This window comes from Sciurus vulgaris (assembly GCF_902686455.1).
Source record: "Sciurus vulgaris genome assembly, chromosome: 8".
Classification (NCBI taxonomy): Eukaryota; Metazoa; Chordata; class Mammalia; order Rodentia; family Sciuridae; genus Sciurus; species Sciurus vulgaris.
The window spans coordinates 70062034-70081860 of NC_136468.1; the positions used below are offsets into that span (position 1 = coordinate 70062034).

Consider the following 19827-nt stretch of genomic DNA (forward strand, 5'->3'; position numbering starts at 1 on the left):
TTTTCCCCGCTAGCTGCCAGGTAGAAGTGGACTGAGCTGTATGCCTGAAAAGGCCTGCACATGCTCTCTGAGGAGAGGCTCGACCCTCCAGCTAAGGTGACAGTACATCCTATCTGCTCTCCTGCAACAGTGTTAAAGCAGGTCCATAGCATAGTACAACTGATTTAAACATTTCCTCACGCTTTTCTTTTTTCTTCCTTTTTTCTGAAGGGTTTTGCTAAGTTGCTAAGGCTGGCCTCAAACTTGTGATCCTCCTGCCTTGGCCTCCAGAGTCATTAGGATTATAGGCCTGGCTTTTTTTCTGTTATCCTCACAGATCAACACTAATCTTAGGCCATCTGACTCACTTGACTTAGCAGCATATCATTCTTGGCATGTGTGAATAAACAATAAGACTCTGCAATGTTGGGTATGGCTATTTGGTTCCTTTGAAGCTGAGTAAGAAAAAGTCTTATTTGGGGGTCAGATAAGGAAGTGGGGGGGGAGAATAATAGAAGAATGCAGGAACTTTGGATTGTGTAAAGGGAAATGAGGGGAGGGAAGGGGGCGGTGGAATGAAAGATGGTGGAATGAGACAGACATCATTACCCTATGTACATGTATGATTACATGAATGGTGTATCTGTACACAACCACAGAAATGAAAAGCTATACTCCATTTGTGTACAATGAATCAAAATGCAGTCTATAAAAATAAAAATTAAAAAAAAAGGAAGTGGCACACTTTTATCCACTCAGGTGAGTCTGCATCTGCAGTGGGGCATGTAATGAAATGCTATGGATGCATCAGATGAGGACTCTGCAGAATTATGTCACCTTAGCCAAGAAGGGGACAAGTAAGGGCTGACAGCCAGCTCATGCAGTGTCTGCCAACTTGTGTGTTATGTTGGCCTTTCAACAACTGGGGCAAAACCACCTGATGGGCTAGCTGTCACCTAGGCTCATCAAATCCTCACTCCTCTGCCATAGCCCCTTACCTCATTACAAGATGGCCCAAAGGAATGTGCAGAATTGCAGTCACATGGGTCACACCCGGTCCCGCTGGCTAGCTGCCAGGTATTGGGCGCACAGCGGTCACAGTTCTGCCCGATCACATTAGGAAGACACAAGCACTGACCAGTGGCTTTGTCACACTGACAGTCAGAGCCATTACAGTGCTCCTGCACAGTGCCTAGGTAATTGCAGACACACTCTGAAAAAGAACAGCATGATCAGATTTACCTATGATTACATTTACAAATATACAGGCATGCAGACGCTGGGTACCTCTAATCAGCAAAGACTTTCCCTCTCCAGATCTCAATCTTGACAGGCAAGAAGGAAAGGAGGCGATTTAAAAAAACATCTAAAATTACTACTCTTTAGAAGTTCTTATGATATACTACACCGTTCTGACATTTCTCAGGCAAATGACATATTTGCACAATGCACAATGACAGATTTTGGCTCAGAGTATTTTCAAGATATACAAATTCAATAAGCTGTTGGTGAAACATTTTAAAATTGAAGACTTTATTGGAAATTTAAAAAGATATATGCCAGCAGGAAGAGAGATATCTCATAATTTAAAGTTCTTGGCAGGAAAATGCAGTAATGAACATGTCAGAAGGAAGAAGTAGAAAGAAGCCCTTTAAGCTAGTAAGGCTTGAAGGAATCCAGTCCTGCTGGTCCCCAACATTCCACGCAGGTTTGTACGAACAACAGTGGCCTGGGGGCTTTGCAGCAGCAGAAAAGGCTCTGACTGATCTCTTGATAAGAGAGAAATAAGATATGGAAGATTTTAGAGATGTTTCTGCCCTTTACTAAGCTGGAAGGCTCTGCTCCATTAATGATGCTAGAAAAGGTGTGGCCTGCCGTGGGTATTTAGGATCTCCAAGTCCCATTTGGTCAGCAAGTTCACACACAGGTAGTGTGCCATTTATCATGGTCACAGCCAGTTTTCCCTTTGGTTTTCTCTCCCTGACACTGAGCCACATCTTGAGACTCCACACTTGCCAGAAAATGATGAAATGCTAAAAAAACAATTCAGTCTTTTTCACTGAAACTGAAATTTGACCCTTCTGAACTAATGTTTTCCCATGTAAAATAAACATGCAAATAAACCCCGATGATGAAGAGAATGGTGGCAATCATTTCAACCAAGGGCAAAGAGAATGTGCATCTTACTTCTGCAGTCCTGCCGGAGGGCATCACCATAGTACCCAAATCGGCAGAGCTGGCAATGGTCCCCTTCCGTGTGGTACAGGCACTTGAGGCACCTTCCAGTCTCCTTGTCACAGGCTTCCGGGTCTGTTGTGTCAATGTTGTGGTGACAATGGCAAGGCTGACATGACCCCCCAACATCCGAGGGATTGCCAAAGAATCCTGAGGCACAGTCGTCACATCTGGAGCCTGGTGTGAAGGGAAAACAGCTTCAGACTTTCAGCTTGACTAAAAAGCCAGATCACAGTCCACCAATATTCCTGCCTCAAGGGCAAACCCCACTGCTTCATCCTCACTGTGCTATTGACAGAGCTTGGGACCATCACATCTTGAGGGAGAACAGGCTTCTAGCTGCCAGGAAAGGGAAATATTTTGTGGTCTCTAATGCTGCTGCAGTGGCCTCAGAGGTCACAACAGGGCAAGAGAGTTCTAAGACTCTTAGCACATGGGACTTTAGCTTTCTCATTAAAAATGGGTGGAGCAGGCTTGGAGCTAAATAATGAAGAACAAGGTGAAGGGTAACTTGATGTTAAAATCCTACCCCAAGAATTATATAAACTGAAAAATCACTGCACTTTCTTACACAATCTGAAAAATGGGATCCTCAGTGATGACCAATTTTCCTAAGAAATCCTTGAATCATAGGCTTATGTGAACCACACAAAAGTGTAGCTAGTTTTGAATCACAGGTTCTAAGACTGAAATAAGAGGGAGCTTATTCTCATAATCAGCTAAATTCACTCAGTGTGAACGGATGATGTGATTATAATAAACAGTGAGGAATACGTTCAGCTCCGACCAGCACAGCTATCTGCCAGTTTCCTGGATGATATTCTTTTCATCCTTCTGCCACCATCTGACCACCTCACTGCTCTGAGACACTTTGGCTAAGAGTTAGACAAGGGAAAGGAGAAACAAAAACTAAACTAATCTTCCTATTGTTTAAGAACAGAAAAAGGTTTCACAGGGTTTTGGGTAGATTTGAATGAACTTGATATCCTTGCCTCATATGGCCACTTACTCAGCTCCCCAGAGGAAGGGTTCCTGTGTGCACTTGATAACATTATTATCTTAGAGACTCAAGAATTACCTCTATCCACATACCAACTCCCTTAACTTTTAATTAAGGCTTGTAAAAGTGAGCTTAACTAACTCACCATCACTTTCTCCTTAAAATGAATCAAAGACACACCCTTCCCCCACTTTGCCTCCCAACATGGGTACAGGACTTACCAATATACCCAGGATCACAAACACAGGCAAGCTGTAGAGTAACGGGATCTTGGTAACAGCTCCTGGCAAACTGGCGTCCACTGCCCGGACCATCTGGGCAAGGGCAAGGGCGGCAGTGATCTCCTGATCCAATGATGGGGTCACCATAGTAACCAGACAAGCACCTGCAGTAGTCACAAGAGTGAGCCATGATCCAGTTGCAAGAAACCTGTTCCAAGAAGTCTTAGAAACTGTGTTCTACCTGGGGACATTTTTTCACCCCATTCTTTGTGTTTCCACATGGAGATCTTTCTATTGAAACAGTGGTTTTCAAACTTGATCCCAATTAGGATCCCTTGAAGGGTTTATCAAAACATAGCTGGGTGCCTCTCCTCAAGCTTCTGACTCATTAGGTCCCAGGTGGTGCTGATGCTACTGATGTGGGGACCAGTTGGAGACCTACTGCATTAGGATGATACTCTCACCTCACACGGCCTCTTGCTCACAGCTTCCCAGAGGAGGAGGTCCCATAAGCTACCTGCCTGCCCCAAGCATGGGGTTCTGCTCCCTCTTTTCCCTAAGGAGTCAGTCTTTGTGAGCATGGCTTATATACCATGCCAGGGAGGAAGAACATGTTAGCAAGCCCATGGCGGCCACAGGTCTAAAATCATATCTGATCCAGCTTTTTACCAGTAAGAAAGCTGATAGGGATGCTCTGCAACTATGTGACTCTAGAGTCCATGTCTCACATGGTTCCAACTCAAGCAGCAATGAGGGATGTCATTTATTAACTCCCAAATCCAACAGGTCCAATCCTCTCAATTTATAGACAAGGGATCCATGGAGCCTGAATGAGTTGCCAAGCTCATACACCTTGTTAGATAAATGAGCTATGATTTCAATTCAGCAAGGGATTCTTTCACTATGTCATGCAAATATCCTCAAGATAAATTCAGCCATCCTAGTTATCATACTTACAGGAAGTTGAACACTCAAACTCACCCAAATTTATAAAGCAAGTTAGATTCAGAGCAGGGCCTACAACTCAGGTTTTAAGATTTCTAGTTCAGTGTGTTTTCTGTGTTTTGTTTTGGGGTGCTGGGGATTGACCCCAGGACTTGCGGACACCAGGTACATGCTCTACCATGGACTGAGTCACATCCCCAGCCTGTCTTTCATGTGGTTTTTTTTTTTTTTTGAGACAGGTAATACTTTTTTTAAAGTGGGGAGAAAGAAGAAAGCTGTTCAGAGGAAATTAATCATGTATTTAACTAGATACAGAAATAATATATGAACATGGCTCCTTAATTATGTGTGACGTGCTGGGAAATTCATAGTGATGCAATTTTGTAAAATGGTTTCTGAGGAAGTTTCTGGCACTTTTCTGAGTGAAATAAAACCGAAGACATTCAACATCTCTAGTAATAAGAGAAATGCAAATCAAAAGTACCCTAAGATTCCATCACACCCCAATTAGAATGACTATTATCAAGAATACAAGCAACAATAAATGTTGGCGAGGATGTGGGGAAAAAGGTACACTCATACATTGCTGGTGGGACTGCGAATTGGTGCAGCCACTCTGGAAAGCAGTATGGAGATTCCTTAGATAACTTGGAAGGGAACAACCATTTGACCCAGCTATCCCACTCCCTGGCCTATACCCAAAGGACTTAAAATCAGCATATTATAGTGACACAGCCACATGAATGTTTATAGCAGTTCAATTCACAATAGCTAGATTGTGGAACCAACCTAGATGCCCTTCAACAGATGAATGGATAAAGAAACTTGTATATATACACAATGGAATATTATTCAGCCAAAAAGAAGAATGAAATTATGGCATTTGCAGGTAAAAGGATGGAGTTGGAGAATATCATGCAAAGTGAAATAAGCCAATCCCCCAAAACCAAAGGACGAATGATTTCTCTCATAAGTGATGATACATAACAGGGAAGGAGGTCAGGGAAGAATGGAGGAAGGATGCATTGTGTAGCAGGAAATGAGGGGTGGGAAGGGGGTTGGGGGAAGGAAAGATAATAGAATGAGACAAACATCATTACCCTATGTAAATATATGATTACACAAACAGTGTGACTCTACATCATGTACAATTAGAGAAATGAAAAGTTGTACCCCATCTGTATACAATGAATAAAAAAAATTAACAACAACAACAACAAAAATGAACAAACATGTCATGACGAATAGAATGTTCATTTCCTGGCCCTCCCCCAAACTTCCTCCCCTCAAGAACAAACCTGAGCATACAGTTTTAAATTTATGGGATTGAAACTTTGATCATCTGGGAATGAGGAAAAGAAGGATGAAAAATTGACTCAAACTAGACAGCAGAACTCCAAATACTGTAATAAAAAGTTGTCTTCCAAACCCAGGGCTAAAAATCTTTCCTTCTCCCACATCACTTCCTATTCTCTTAAAAAAAAAAAAAAATTAAAACCCTTTGCCAATAAAACCCAAATCCAGCTGCAAATATCAACCAGTCTCTTCTCGCCCAATGCTCTTTCAAATCCTTTCCAGTACGTCTCACTGTGAAGCAGCACTGCAGGTAACCACCTTGTTGTCTGCCTCTGTTCCCCACCCTCCTCCGTTCTTCGGGTTAATCTTACTTTTTCATCTATCTCTTTCTCATACTAGTTCTCCATCTCCCTCTGAATGATCAACAAAGAAAAAAATCTAGGGCAGAAAACAAAAGATGACAGCAATATATTAATTTCCTACTTTTCATCTCTGTGTAACTCTTTCCTTGTGTTCTTTTTATGGCACAATATTGTGATGACTGATTCCAAGGACTAGTCGCTAGCCCTCCAAATTCTGAAATACCACTTCAGCATCAAGCCAAGAGTCATGCGCTTGCTTCATGAATGTTTAAACGCCTTAGGTTAACCACATACTCAGTTTTTACTAACCATTTTTCATCTGATAAGCAACTCTGACACCCAAAGAAGTGCCTGCTGAAGTCTCACAAGTGACTGTGGAATGGATGGATATTAGGAGAGAATTTATTGACATGGAAAGGTGGAGGCTATAATCCCCCTCAAAAGCAGCTTCTCGCAGTAACTTTGCATTTCTTAATTAGTCATGAAAGGATGAGTCAGTGTGTAGTTTTTCACCTGGACTATTTTTATCTATTGAACTAAATTGTTAATGTCACTAGAGGTACATGCTATATCTACTCCTCCAGGGTTTGGGGTTCATAATAATTCACTTGCTAACTGGAGAACAGCTCTGCTTGTGCACATTTTATAGGTCTCCTGGAAACTGTGATTGCATAAAATGTTCTGAAAAACAAAGCTACTTAAAATGACTAATCCCATTTGGATTTGATTTCTCCTTTGACCCAAATTAGGCACTAACATTTCACAACTTCATCTGAGGCCAGAATGTGCCGAAACAGAGACATGATTTCTTCTCAGACCTATGGTGAGCCGTAAAATGACTCCGTAAAGGCAGATTCATGGTGGTTTTGTTCTCTGCCACATCCCCAGCAATCAGCCTCTACCCGGCACACAGAAGGTATGAACTACATTCGTGCTGCACACGTGAACAGACTCCTGGGAAATGGCAAGGCGGTAAGAAATGCATGAGCCACGTGGAGCCCAGCAGAGATGAAGTCTGGGGTTTGTCTAAGGAAATGTTTCTTAGCCAAGGACGACACCGTTCTTGTCTCAGGAGGGTGGCGTGCACGTACCTCTCACAGTTGTGGCCTGTGGTGTAGTCCTGGCAGCCCAAGCACTCCCCGGTCACCGGGTCACAGTCATCGGCATGCCCATTGCACTGGCAGGGCTGGCAACTTGGAAAGCCCCAGTACCCAGGTAAACATCGGTCGCACTGCCGAGCGTACACGCCCTGGAAACAGTGGCACTGACCAGTAACCGCATGGCAGAAGGCACTGACAGATCCTTGAGGATGGCAGTCACAAGCTACAGAAAGAGGCCACCAAGAAAATGCCTTGAGAAACTCACTGAATGACAGACACACAGAAGCACCCTTTTAAAAATAAGCAAATTTGACTCCAGTTCACAATGTTCACAGGCTCACGCGATCAGCTTCAGCATCGCCTTCTGGAGCGATGGACACCCCCTCCCCCGCCCAGTACTGTGGCTCTAATCTGAACGCTTAACAGCGCTTCCCATACACCTACCTTTGCATCCGCTGGGGCCAAAGCCAAAGGTTCCCGGCGCACACCTGTCACAGGTTCTTCCGACCACATTTGGCCGACACTGGCACTGGCCTCCGCTGGGGTCACAGACAGAACTCAGGGAGCCCTGAGGGTCACATTCACAAGCTGCAGGGTGGAGAGAGGCCAGAGTCTATGTCACAAGCAGCAGCACCTCACACCTGCCTCTGAGCAGGTCCATTTCCTCTGCAGGCCCACCTGGGCCTTGTCTCTTACTACTTCAGCTTATTCAGAATTCCCATGTCAAACAGTATCATTCCTACACTGAGTGGAAGAGAAGAAACAGGGTAGAGATGGCAGATCAAACCAGTTTTTCCAGGCAGGCAGTCATGAAGGCGTTTCACCTGGCCTTCAGAGCTCAAATATCACAGGACCTGAGACCTTTAGGGGCTGCTCTGACCTTTCACAGAAAAACAAATTTCTGTTATTTGATGCTCCTCTGACTCCACCTGACTCCCCTTCCTACCTATGGACATGCAATATCCTCATGGATTTTTCCCTAGTCACCTGCTGTTTGTATGTTTCCTAAACTTCGATTCCATCTTCAATGGTGCTATTAATTTTTGGTTGAACGCAGGGTCACTTTACCACTGACCTACAATCCCAGCCCTTTTTATTTTTTGAGACAGGGTCTTGATAAATTGCTAAAGTTGGCCTCAACTTGAGATCCTTCTGCCTCAGCCTCCTACATTGCTGGGATTACAGGGGTACCACCACACCCAGTTTGATTACCAAAACACTACTTAAAATGAAGACAATCCCTCATAGATGCCATCTCCCTCGCACGAACACGGAGCCACAGGGCCTGCACTCCAGTGCACCTCTGAGGCCAAGCACACTCAGAGCAGGAAGCAGCCCCTGCCCCAGCTGCCAGGCTATACCTACCCAGGCCCATTTGATGTAACAGGGCGGAAATGCTGAAGATGATGTTTCTGCAAACGTCAGTCATGGGTGTCTTCACGACACTTCTGCTGTTCTCCAGACACCGGTATCTTTGAAAGGTTTCCCAGACACTGTTGGTGACCCCATCTCCTGAGCCTCCCGTGGTGAAAATGTCCAGGGATTTACAGTAAGGCATGAGAACAAGCTGCCAAGGAAGGAGAACAGCAAAAAATCCTGATGGCTGTGTCCACATGGTCAGTTAAAGCAGGTAAACAGATAAAACTCGCAAGGCCTCTTTGGTTCCTGAACAGAAGAAAATCTGACTCACGAAGTCAAGTGAAATCCCTCCTATTCTTGAATGTTCTAGCCAGGAAAAGTTTAGATATACTTTACATAGCACAATGGTTTTTGAAATGCTAGTGTTCAAGATACTTCCTATTTGGGGATAAAGGCAGTTTAAATAGATCCTTTCCATCAGGTGGAATTTTATAAGCAAGGTGACCTTGGAGGCAAGAAAGAATGATCTACTTTACCTTTTCATGGGTGCTACCCCCAAAAATCCTCAAGGAAGCATTTGGGCACTTTTTTTTGGTACTAGGGGTTGAACCCAGGGTGCTTAACCACTGAGCCACATCCCCAGCCCACATAGATATATTTTTTTAAACATTCACTGGTCCATTTTTTTTTATAACTTTATTTTATGTGGTGCTGAGGACTGAACCCAGCGTTTCATACATGCTAGGCAAGCACTCTACCACTGAGATACAACTGCAGTCCCCCTCTTTACCTTTCATTTATATTATATTTCATTTGTCTTGCTAAGTTTCTTAGGGCCTTGCTAAGTTGGTGAGGCCGGCTCTGAACTTGTGATCCTCTTGCCTCAGCCTCCCGAGCCACTGGGATTCAGGTGTGTGCCAACCCGCCTGGCATCTAGACACTTTTGTGTGTGTGTATGGTAGTGTGCACCGAACCCAGAGGCACACTACCACTGTGCTACATTCCCAGCCTTTTTGATTTTTCATTTTGAGACAGGGTCATGCTAAGCTGCCCAGGGGGACCTCGAACTGGCATCCTCCTGCCTCACTCTACTAAGTAGCGGGGATTCCTGGTGTGCACGTGGCTCAGTCCAGGCTTTCCTGGGTGTGTCAGGGGTGGCCTGGCACTTACTGAATCAATGAGCGTGTAGGGGCTCTCCACGTCGGTGTCGGAGGAGGTGTACTGGGGCAGCTCCAGCCGCACCGTGTAGTTCATACCCTTCTCAAAGCACACGGGGCGGGGAAGGACGACATATCTGCCACGGACCAGAGAGGAAAACAACAACAAACAGCCCTTAAGCATCCAAAACATAAACATTAGAAGGAAAAATGAAAGCTCTAGGGTGACAATTCCAAAGGAAGCAAGTCAACAGTCAATGTCTGGCTCTCAAACAGTCACTACCCCTTGCAAGACTAGAAATTTTTTTTTTTTTTTTTTAATTTTAGTTAGTTCTGTTGAGCTACAAACCACTGTCACACTGACCTTGAGCCTGGCGGTAACGACACCACCTGGTTGTCATCATCAGGAACAGTGTTACCACATCGGCTGCTGGTCGGAATCTTCCCAGGTCGCTGTACTGTGATGACAGCTTTTTCCCAGTGATCGGGTAGCTAGAATAGGAAACAAACATCGAGAGGACCATCTGCATTAGCCCAATGTTGCCTGTGTTTATAAAGACCTCTCTAAACCCATCATTTGCCAAGTTTAAATAGAAAACACAGTTGCTTCTCCTCTCTCTTTACCACTTCCTCTGCTATTGCCCCAGTTCCAATCCTAATCCCTTCTCTCTGGATGCTGAAACACCCCCCGCCCTGAGACCCTCCCTGCCTCTTCCCTTATGGCCCACTTTCAAGTCCCAGTGGCGATAATCCCCTGCTCACAATCCTTCGAGCTTCCTGCAACTATACAGCCCACATTCCTCACTGAGCCTGGCATCCTCCTGACAGCAGCTCCAGCCATACCCCTCATCTCACCCAAAGGAATGAGTCCCAAAAAACTCTTTTCTTTACTCATGCTATTCCTTTCTTTCTTTTGTACTAGTTTATAAAAATTCCATCCAAACATTAAGGCTTAGATCCATTTTTTTTTTTTTTTTTTGGTACCAGGGATTGAATTCAGGGGCACTCAACCAGTGAGCCACATCTCTAGCCCTATTTTGTATTTTATTTAGGGACAGGGTCTCACTGAGGTGCTTAGGGCCTCACTAAGTTGCTGAGGCTGACTTTGAACTCGTGATCCTCCTGCCTCAGCCTCCCAGGCTGCTGGGATTACAGGCGTGTGCCACTGTGCCCAGCTAGATCCAATTCTTTAGCACACATTTTGGCAACCTCTGGCTCAGCCTGGCTGGTGTGACCCCCTCCATCTTCTGGCACTATTTTCACCTCTGCTGCCTCCCACCGTCATCTCTAGTCCTTCCATACAGGGAGGGGAATGAGACCACCTTTGGGCAGACAGGCCCATGGGGTTTCCTCAATTCGGCCATGTTAACCGCTTAACCAGAAATTACTAAATTAAACTGGATTCAAGAAAAATGTACATTTTAACTTTGCAGAGGAGGATAGCAAAGAGGCTGATCTGTTCCAAAACAAATGCCATATCCCATAGAAATCGCTAGTCCCTGTAGAAGTACTGTTTTCCACCAGTGCCCCCTCTACCACCCCACCAACAGTCCACGGAGGCATTTCTTCACCTGTGGCTCATAGCGGATTAGGATGTCGTACTCCATGGAATACGGTATGTTGTCAATGAAAAACTCCAAATAAGCCCCTTCGGGCACTCGGACAAAGCCAGCTCCAGTCCAGGATGGAATCCGGTCCTGGATGTACTGCCGTTCCACCACACTGACTCCCTGGGGACAAGTGCAACAGTAGTATGCTTTATATGATATGGAATTCAATTTCATTTCACAAAGAAACCCAAAGCCACCGAAAGATTCAAAACTATGGCTCTTCTGTCTATTCTTCAGTCACAAATTTCCCAGTAGGTTGTATAAAGTTTTTGAAACATAGGCAGGTAATGGGTTTCTTTTTAGTTGTGTGGCTGGAAGTCTTGGATCATTTGGGATGGAATTCAAAAGGTTGGGATATAGCGTGTTTGATATAAACAGGAGAATATACATAGAGGAAAAGAATATCCTAAGTGCTGTGACAAGCAAGTCTAGGAGGGATCCAGAGAATCATCTCTGCTCGACAAGGCCAGTCTAATGTCTAGTGATTTCTATCTCTCTCATTGACATTAGTTTCAGGCTCTAAGTCCAAGGAAATAAACTTCATATGCTGATGGGCGCTTGTTGATTACTGATGAGTTAAATCTGATGTCTTGTTCACAAGGTTGTTATACAACACCTATGGCTGGTCATCTTCAAAGATGGCCACCATCAATTCTTTTATGCCCTGTATTTGTATACAGCTTTAAACATCAAGAGAAACAAACTACATTATCCTCTCTGTGACTTTGTTGGCTGTGTGATCAATAGAATGTCAGCAAATGATATTTTGGGACTTTTGAGTCCAGGTCTCAAGAGATCTGGCAGCTTCTGCTTCCTCTTTCCTGGAAGCCAGAGGCCAGTGAAGAAGTCTCAATGTCCTCACCCCACCATGCTAGGAGGAAGTTCAAAAGACCTGCTTGGAGAAGTCATGTGGACAGAAATGCCCATCCAGACCCCAACTGCTTCAGCCATCTCAGCTGAAGTCTAGACATAGTTTTAAATCACTACATTTTGGGATGATAAGTGAAAAAAGTCTGAGTATATATGATGCCCGATATAATTTTGGAGCACATATAGAGAGAAAAATGGAGGAAAACTTTTTATTACAATGACAAATTTCTTCAATGCACCAACCAAAAGCCTTATTAGTGAATGCTCCAAAGTCCATTTGTGAATTACAAATTGACTCAGCTTTAAATATAGACTATTTTCAAAAAGGCACATCCCCACCCTTATTTTGTCAATTCAAAAGCTACAAAAATGCTTTATAAATGGCCTCTATACAGAGCACATATGTGCCATAACCACCCTCCAAAATGCTGCTTTGTCCACCTGCCACGCACTCCCCTACTTACAGGCCCCAAACTGGCTTCCTCTGCTTCATAGAGATAGTGATCCAAGGTGGTGAAGTAGTAACCGGATTCCACCCCGTCACACTGCCGTCCAATCATGTGAGGCCGACAGGAACACTGGCCTGACTCTGCAGAGCAACTGCAGGGAGGAGCCAAGTCAGCTGTGTTTGCCATATACATGAACTGGTTCATTGCAAGCTGTCGGTATTTGCCATTAAACATTACGGGGCGGGGGTAAAAGGTTTATGTAGAATTTTATTTCCTTCACAAAACAAAAATATGTGGGGAAAAAAATAATGCCTATGAATGAATCCCAAACTCAGAAGCATGATGATGAAACCTCTTTTCAGTTTTACTTTCTTTCTCTCTTCACTTATGCTCCACCCATTGTGAGATTTTCTGTAGATACCACACACTTTCTTGCTTTGGTATCCTTTATATTTGCTTTATTTCCAATGTAAACTCTTTACTGAACCTCAGATCCAAATATCCAACTCCATGAAGGGCATCTCCAACTTGATTATCCCAGAGGCACCCCAAACCAAAGGATTCAAAATGGCAGCACTCAATCCCTCCCACGTTCTCTACTGGGTGAAGCACTCCCGCCCCCCGACTGAGTCAACTAAGGTGAATATTTAGAAGGTATTCTACAGATTCTTTCTTCATACCTAAACACACACACACCCACACACACACCCACACACAAAGTTAAGTTGTGATTTGAAATTGTTACTTTAAACCTATTCCCAAACACCCTTTTAGCATTTTTTCTTTATCATCCGAAAGTTCACCTGAAATCAGGTATCACTGAAAGATGTAACATTCAGAGATTTGTTTAAAATGTCCCAAATGGCTGTCACCGTTCAGAAGAAGACCGCATCCTGTGTGTTACATCATTATTCCACAGGAATAGGAATCCTTAACGCCCTGTGACCAGTTCCTGAGAGAGGAAAGCCAGTTCCCATTGGGAACCAGGGCTCTTTTGGCACAGGTCACCACCAACAGCCATTTTCAGAAATTCAGTCATCAGATATTACATCATATGGACAAAACAAAATCCTCTTTTCCTCCCCCAGATGTTTACCAAGGAAACAAATGACCAAAACATGAAACACTGAGGAAGAAAACAACTAGATCCTTCTGGAGCAATCGGGAGACAAGAGAACGAAGGCGAGGAGGAAGATGCCCGGCAGGCTCCCGGGGCTGCCTTCCCCTGTAGAACAGCTCCCTGCGAGGCAACTCCAGGAGAATCAAATTCTCTTCACACTTCCCTGTGGTCACAAGCCTTGGTGACTTTGTGACAGATGAGAATCACCCTCATTGATGAGCAGGGCTCTGAATCTACACCGGCTGCTTTGGTGAGCACTTCCTGTGGCTCTACCTGCCCTACAGCTCCTGGAACCCAGCACTCCGCTGGGCGCATTTCTGTATTTCCAACCATGGACGAGGCATTTCCATGGTCTGTCCAATTGCCCTCTGGGCTAATTCATCTTGTTCCAAACTGTCCGTCGCCTCACACACCAACTTCTTATCTTCACCTCTGCTACTTCTGTCAGCAGATTTTGAAATTTTCTGTCGGTACAGGTGAGCTATAACCTTCTCTTTTATCCCAATATTCAAATCTTCTTTCAAAACATCTCAACGTAGCAGCCTCTTCCTATTGTCACTGTGACTGTCCTTGCCTACTGCTGTAGCAGCTTCATAAACTGACTTCTCAACCCTTCTCCATCTTTAGTTTATCCAGTTTACCACCACCCAACCTGCCTTCCCATTGCACTGTTTACATCTTTCCACAAAACCCAGTTGTTTCCCCTGTATCGTATTATCTCGAGTCGTGAGGCCTCTGCCAGGCTTTCTGCAGCCTCCACAAACCAGCCACTGAAGACAACTGCTTCTCTTTCCAGCCCCATGCTTAGCTTTCCGAGGAGCCACACTCCTCGTACTCTTCAACAAATATTTACTGAGCAAATATTGGCCTTGGAAGCTGTGCTTCCTGGCACCAGGACCCTCACAGGGTCAACTTCCTGAGCCGATCCTCATACTTCCTTGGTAAGTCCATTATTTCTCACTAAATTATATGCAGAAAGAGAAATGGGGCAAGGGGGGCAGTGCCCGTCCTAAGGAACTCAGAGTCTAACTGGGGAGATAAACAATAAAGCAATTAACCAATGTAGTAAGAACTCTACAGAACCACGAGCAGAGCACTCTGGGTACCAAGGAAGTCGCCATTCATCCAACTGAGGAGACCGAAGAGGCTTCAGGAAAGACATGGCACTGAAACTTGGAAAGGATTTTTGACAATAGCTGGGTGCAGTAGCACAGCCTGTAATCCCAGTAAGTTGGAAGGATGAAGCAGGAGGAACACAAGTTCAAAGCCAACTTTAGGAACTTAAATTAAAAAACGGGCTAGGGACGTGGCTCAGGGGTAAAGAGCCACTGGGTTCAATCTCTGGCATCAAATTAAAAATAAAAGTAGTTTTGACAGGAAGAGAGAGGCAGGAATGACAAGAACAAAGGGCATGATGGAGGAAAGTAAGCAGAGATGGCTGAGATCAGACCAGATCATCACAATGCCACCCCTCTTCCTGTCTGTCTCTTTACTTCCTTTTCCCTTCAGCTAGAAAGAAGCCCTCTCCACCCACCTACCATACCTTTCAAACCTTCATCAGCTTTCATAGCTGGTGATCCAGTCTGACCTGATCCACAGTGAAGCAACAGGTTACAGATAACCTATTGTTGTTCAAGTAATAACAAAAAGTCACATCTAGTGGAAACGGTATACTTATATGTTCCACAAATCTTCTTGTTAAATAGATACAGGTTCAATTCTTTGAATCAATAAGGCAGAATAATGACAGAATAAAATAAATAAAGCTCTGGGGTAGGCAGTGTGTCAGCCTCCAAAGATGCCTATATCTTCTCCTATGGAATCTGAGGATATGTGACCTCATGGCAAAAGGGACCTTGCAGATGTGATTAAGGTTAAGGACTTTGAAATGAGGAGATTATCATGGATTATCTGGGTGGGCTCCATCTTAGCACATGTTCTCAAAGGTAGGAGAGGCAGGCAGAGAAGTGTGTCAGAGAGCTGTGACATGAAAAGGATCTGACCCACCATGGCCTTAAGATGGAGGGAGGGGCCCTGACCAGCTTCTAGAGGCTGGGAATGGCCCTTTGATGACAGTCAGCAAGGAAATGGATTCTGCCAACAACCCAAATAAGCAAGAAACACATTCTCCCTTACTATAGCCTTAGAATGCCATGTGGTCCCACTGACATCTTGCTTTTAGTCCACTGAGACTGACCTGAACTGTAAGGTAGGTAATAAATTTATGTTGTTTTCAGCCACTAAAGTGTGGTGATTGGTCATGGCAGCAATAGAAAACTAATATAGGCCCTGAGTTTTCCTAATAGGTGAAGACAGATTTTTTTAAAAAACACGGACTTCTCATAAATACAAAAATTAGCAGCATTTAAAAATTCTATTGGAAGGGTTTTTAACTTAAACAGTTAATGAGCAAGGAAATTACAATTTCAACTTTTCTCTATTATTAAGGAATTAGGTGGAAAAAAAATAAAGTGCAGACAGCACCATTCTTAATAGCCGGCCACTCTGCTGTCATCTCCTACTTCTGATTTCAATTAAGAGTTGGTTCCACCCTGATTAGCAATTAGCACCATCCATTCTTTCCTGGGCAGCATCACTCTGCCACCCCAAGTATACTTCCTAATGGGTAGAAGCTTGTTCTGGCATCCCTCGTTATCAGGGCAATTGGCAAATGGTTAGATAAACCCTAATCATTCAATACACTGATGAAAATGTCTATTAACTTTTGCTCTGATTTCAAAGTTGATAAATTTCAGTCCCCCATTTATTGAGCATCTATCTACCTATCTCTGTGCTGAGTGTCATGGGAGATGTAAAAGCAACACACAATCTCTATCTACGGAACTTCTCAACACACAAAAATTGTAATACAAGACAGAATAAAAAGTGGTAAAGAGATGCAAAAATAAGGTGCTGCTGAAACATCAAGAGAGGGCTGGGACATCAGTGTAGGAGGAAGAAATCTTCCCTAAAGTGGTGGGGCTCAGGCCAGATAAGGAGGGCCTAGTTTAATTAAGGAAACCATTTTGAAGAACGCTGCAAAGATGTTTACCTTTTTCAATGTTTCTGAACATTTATATGTACTGTTTGCCTAGCAACCAGTGTCACTAATTCTTATTTATTTATTAAAGCAGGCAATCTGCCGGGCACAATTTCATTAACCTGGCTTGAATTACATTACTTAAATTAGGTCTTCTTCAAATACTAAAAATTTCAGATTAGCTGTGGACAGAATAGACATGATTACTAAGCTTTTACTGTACCACCAAAAATCCATTTGGCTGGCAATACATTTTTAAATATGGAAAACTTCAAATGACTTCATTCTGTCCCTGGCTGAAGAAACTAAGGGTTGTTGGGGATCACATTTAGAGATTGCCTCACCTAAGAAGTGAGTGATTATTACATCTTAAAAAAACTGTTTCTCAAATTCATGGCATTTAGTTAACACCTACTATGTGCAAGGCAAAGTGAAGGAATTCTGTCAGGTAAAAGGTACTACTAGTGCTTACAACAAATTGAACATCCAGCAAATTCTTCCTGAGTGTCACTGATGCACTGAAATCTCCTAGTAGGAGTGATGCTTTAGGAGACCAGGCCTCAGGGACACAAAGAAATTCCTCTTAGAGGAAAACACTGGGGAAGAGTAACACCACTAGAGACTGTAGAGTCACAGGATTGGAAGACAACTTTAAAGGTTCTTTTTTACCCCACCAAGGATGGTAACAGAAGTCTTATCAATCAAGCTACAACAATCAGAAGACTACTTGCTTTAAAATTTTTAACTAAAGTTCTTTGTTTCACAAACTTTCAACGAACACGTTGTGAATTTTGTAAAATTTCACAGGAGATATAAAAGGGCAGGCCGGGGCAGTGCGTGGGTGGAGACAGGAAATGTGTGTGGAATAGAGAAAAAGAGGAAGGGAGTGTAAAAAACAAAGCACTTAGGGTAAAGGAACATAGGACATTCCTGAGTTTAGGAAATAATTTGGAGAATTACACAGGCTCCTTCCATCCGCTGAAGGAGGCTGTAGTGATCACAGTCCTCTATGGAGGAATCAGCTGCTAAAGGAATCAGCGAGCCTTCTGGGAGTCACAGAGGACAGGAGACGGGATTCCATAGCAGACAGCAGCTGATCTTTCTTCCCTGCTTTTGACTTATCCTATCTGCCACCCTCTAGATGTTTTCTAAGAACAGAAACTCTCACTGGAGTTGCAGAGGCTACAGGCCTGCACTGAGTCTGCAGCACAATCTGGAACGGAACCCAAATAGAGAGGCCAAACAGAACATGTTCTTGCGACCCAAAACATCTCATTCTTTCCCAGTGGACTACCATGGTGTTGGGAAATAACCTTGTAAGAGAATTGAGTTTTGAATCCATGAAGTTTGCTCAATGAATTCAGCATGTTCTCTGTTCTCTGAGGGGAGATTCAGGATAAGGAAACATCTGTTGATTCTCTCAGCCATCACTTACACTGTCTCTACCAGATGTTCTGACTCTGATCCAGTGAGAGACCAAAATTCTCTGGGGCTCAAAGGCGGTTTATTAAACGCCCACAAATTGAGCACCTTGCCAAATGTGTATTATGATAATTTTTGGTAGAGCTTCATGCTCCTTCTATTCAAGGAATACTAACATATTTTAGTAACTAAAGAATTACTATAGGTAGTTTTTATTTTTGGATTTGGAAACTACAAAAAAAGAAAAACAAAATGAAAAGATCTTCGTAAGTCAAAACAAGAATCTGTTTTCCATCTGTTAGATTGGCAAAAAATAAAATGTTTGATGATACCAGCTGTTTCTGGAGATGGGGAAAAGGTACTTTTATAATCCTTTGGTTGGAAAGTCAACTGGTATAATCTGCCTGGAACAATCTGACATTCTCTATTAAAACAAAAAAAAATGTGCATGTACTTTGACTTGGCACTTCTGTTGTTGGTAACCTGGTCTACAGAAATACCTCCAAATATTCGTCAAGATGTATCTGCAAGTATATTCACTGCAACATTTTTAAAAAGCAAAAGAGATGAAAATAAATAAGCCATGGCATTTTCACATGTTAAAGTGCCAAAGAATGATTGAAAAGAGATGAATGAGTACATGCTGATATGGAAAAGGTTTTACACATGAAAAAGACCACGTTTCAGAATATCATACATATTTCTTTTTAAAATCCTGAGTAAAAGTAGAAAAAATGAGTTCCTGACTTTCTTGAATTCATCTGTCAAAAAAAACACTAAAACCTAACATGTAATTTTAAAAGAAATATCAATTTTTTCCACTCTTTTATTGGTGCATTATAGAATATCAATTTTAACATCTTAAACCCTATTAATTTCTAGGGAGATACAAGAAGCTGTTGATAGTGGCACTTCTAGGCAGTGTTTAGAAAAAAAATTGGAAGTGAGAACAGGAAAAGAAATACTTTTCATTTTATACCTCTCTGAATTTAGACTTTTTTCTTTTCTTAAACTATGGGTATATGTGGCTTCCCTAATTGGAAAATACTAAAAAATAAAACACCACCATAAAATTCAAGTAATGCAAATGTACTACAAGGTTTCAAAGGTAAGTCTTGGAATGAAAAACTGAAAATACTAAGATCATAGGTACCAATGATTACCAGGTATGCAAACCAAAGATGGATATATTCCATATAGCTTCTTAAGAGACAACAGACGCTCAGGCTGCTCCTAGAAGAGCTGACGGGCCTTGGGGACTGCGTTGAATAGCACAGTGGAGCTCCACTCACCTGTTGTTGAATGCTCCCCCGAAGTCACAGTCACAAGGTCGACAGCCATCCAGATCGTTGCTCAAGCCCCAGTGCTGTGGCTGCAGAACAGAAGATGGAAAGTCTCAAGGTGGGTTCCCAGAGTTACACAACACACCGCAAGGAACAAGTTCCGGCGTGTTTTGGTTGTTCCACCAAAGAAAGCTGACAGAAGGCACATTCTGAAATAATGAACCCAAGCTTGCAGGTCACAGGAGGCAGAGGATTATAGGTAATCACATGACAGGGTCACATCAGACTACTTTTCTTTGTGCAATTAATGAGTAGGCCATACAGATACCAATTTTCTTCATTTCAATTATGCTGCCAGTAAGTTACAGCAAATATTTGG

At 43.2% G+C, this 19827-nt stretch overlaps 1 protein-coding gene across 1 annotated transcript in view; it reads right to left on the reverse strand.

Moving 5' to 3' along the window:
- LOC306667428 (laminin subunit beta-1-like) overlaps window positions 1–19827 on the reverse strand; it is a 69947-nt gene that overhangs the window by 26687 nt on the left and 23433 nt on the right. The window contains 11 exon segments of the mRNA XM_079150050.1: window positions 978–1192; window positions 2167–2391; window positions 3436–3599; window positions 7130–7361; window positions 7583–7726; window positions 8504–8705; window positions 9668–9791; window positions 10019–10146; window positions 11226–11384; window positions 12599–12734; window positions 19458–19537. Coding sequence (XP_079006176.1) covers window positions 978–1192; window positions 2167–2391; window positions 3436–3599; window positions 7130–7361; window positions 7583–7726; window positions 8504–8705; window positions 9668–9791; window positions 10019–10146; window positions 11226–11384; window positions 12599–12734; window positions 19458–19537 — 1809 coding nt within the window.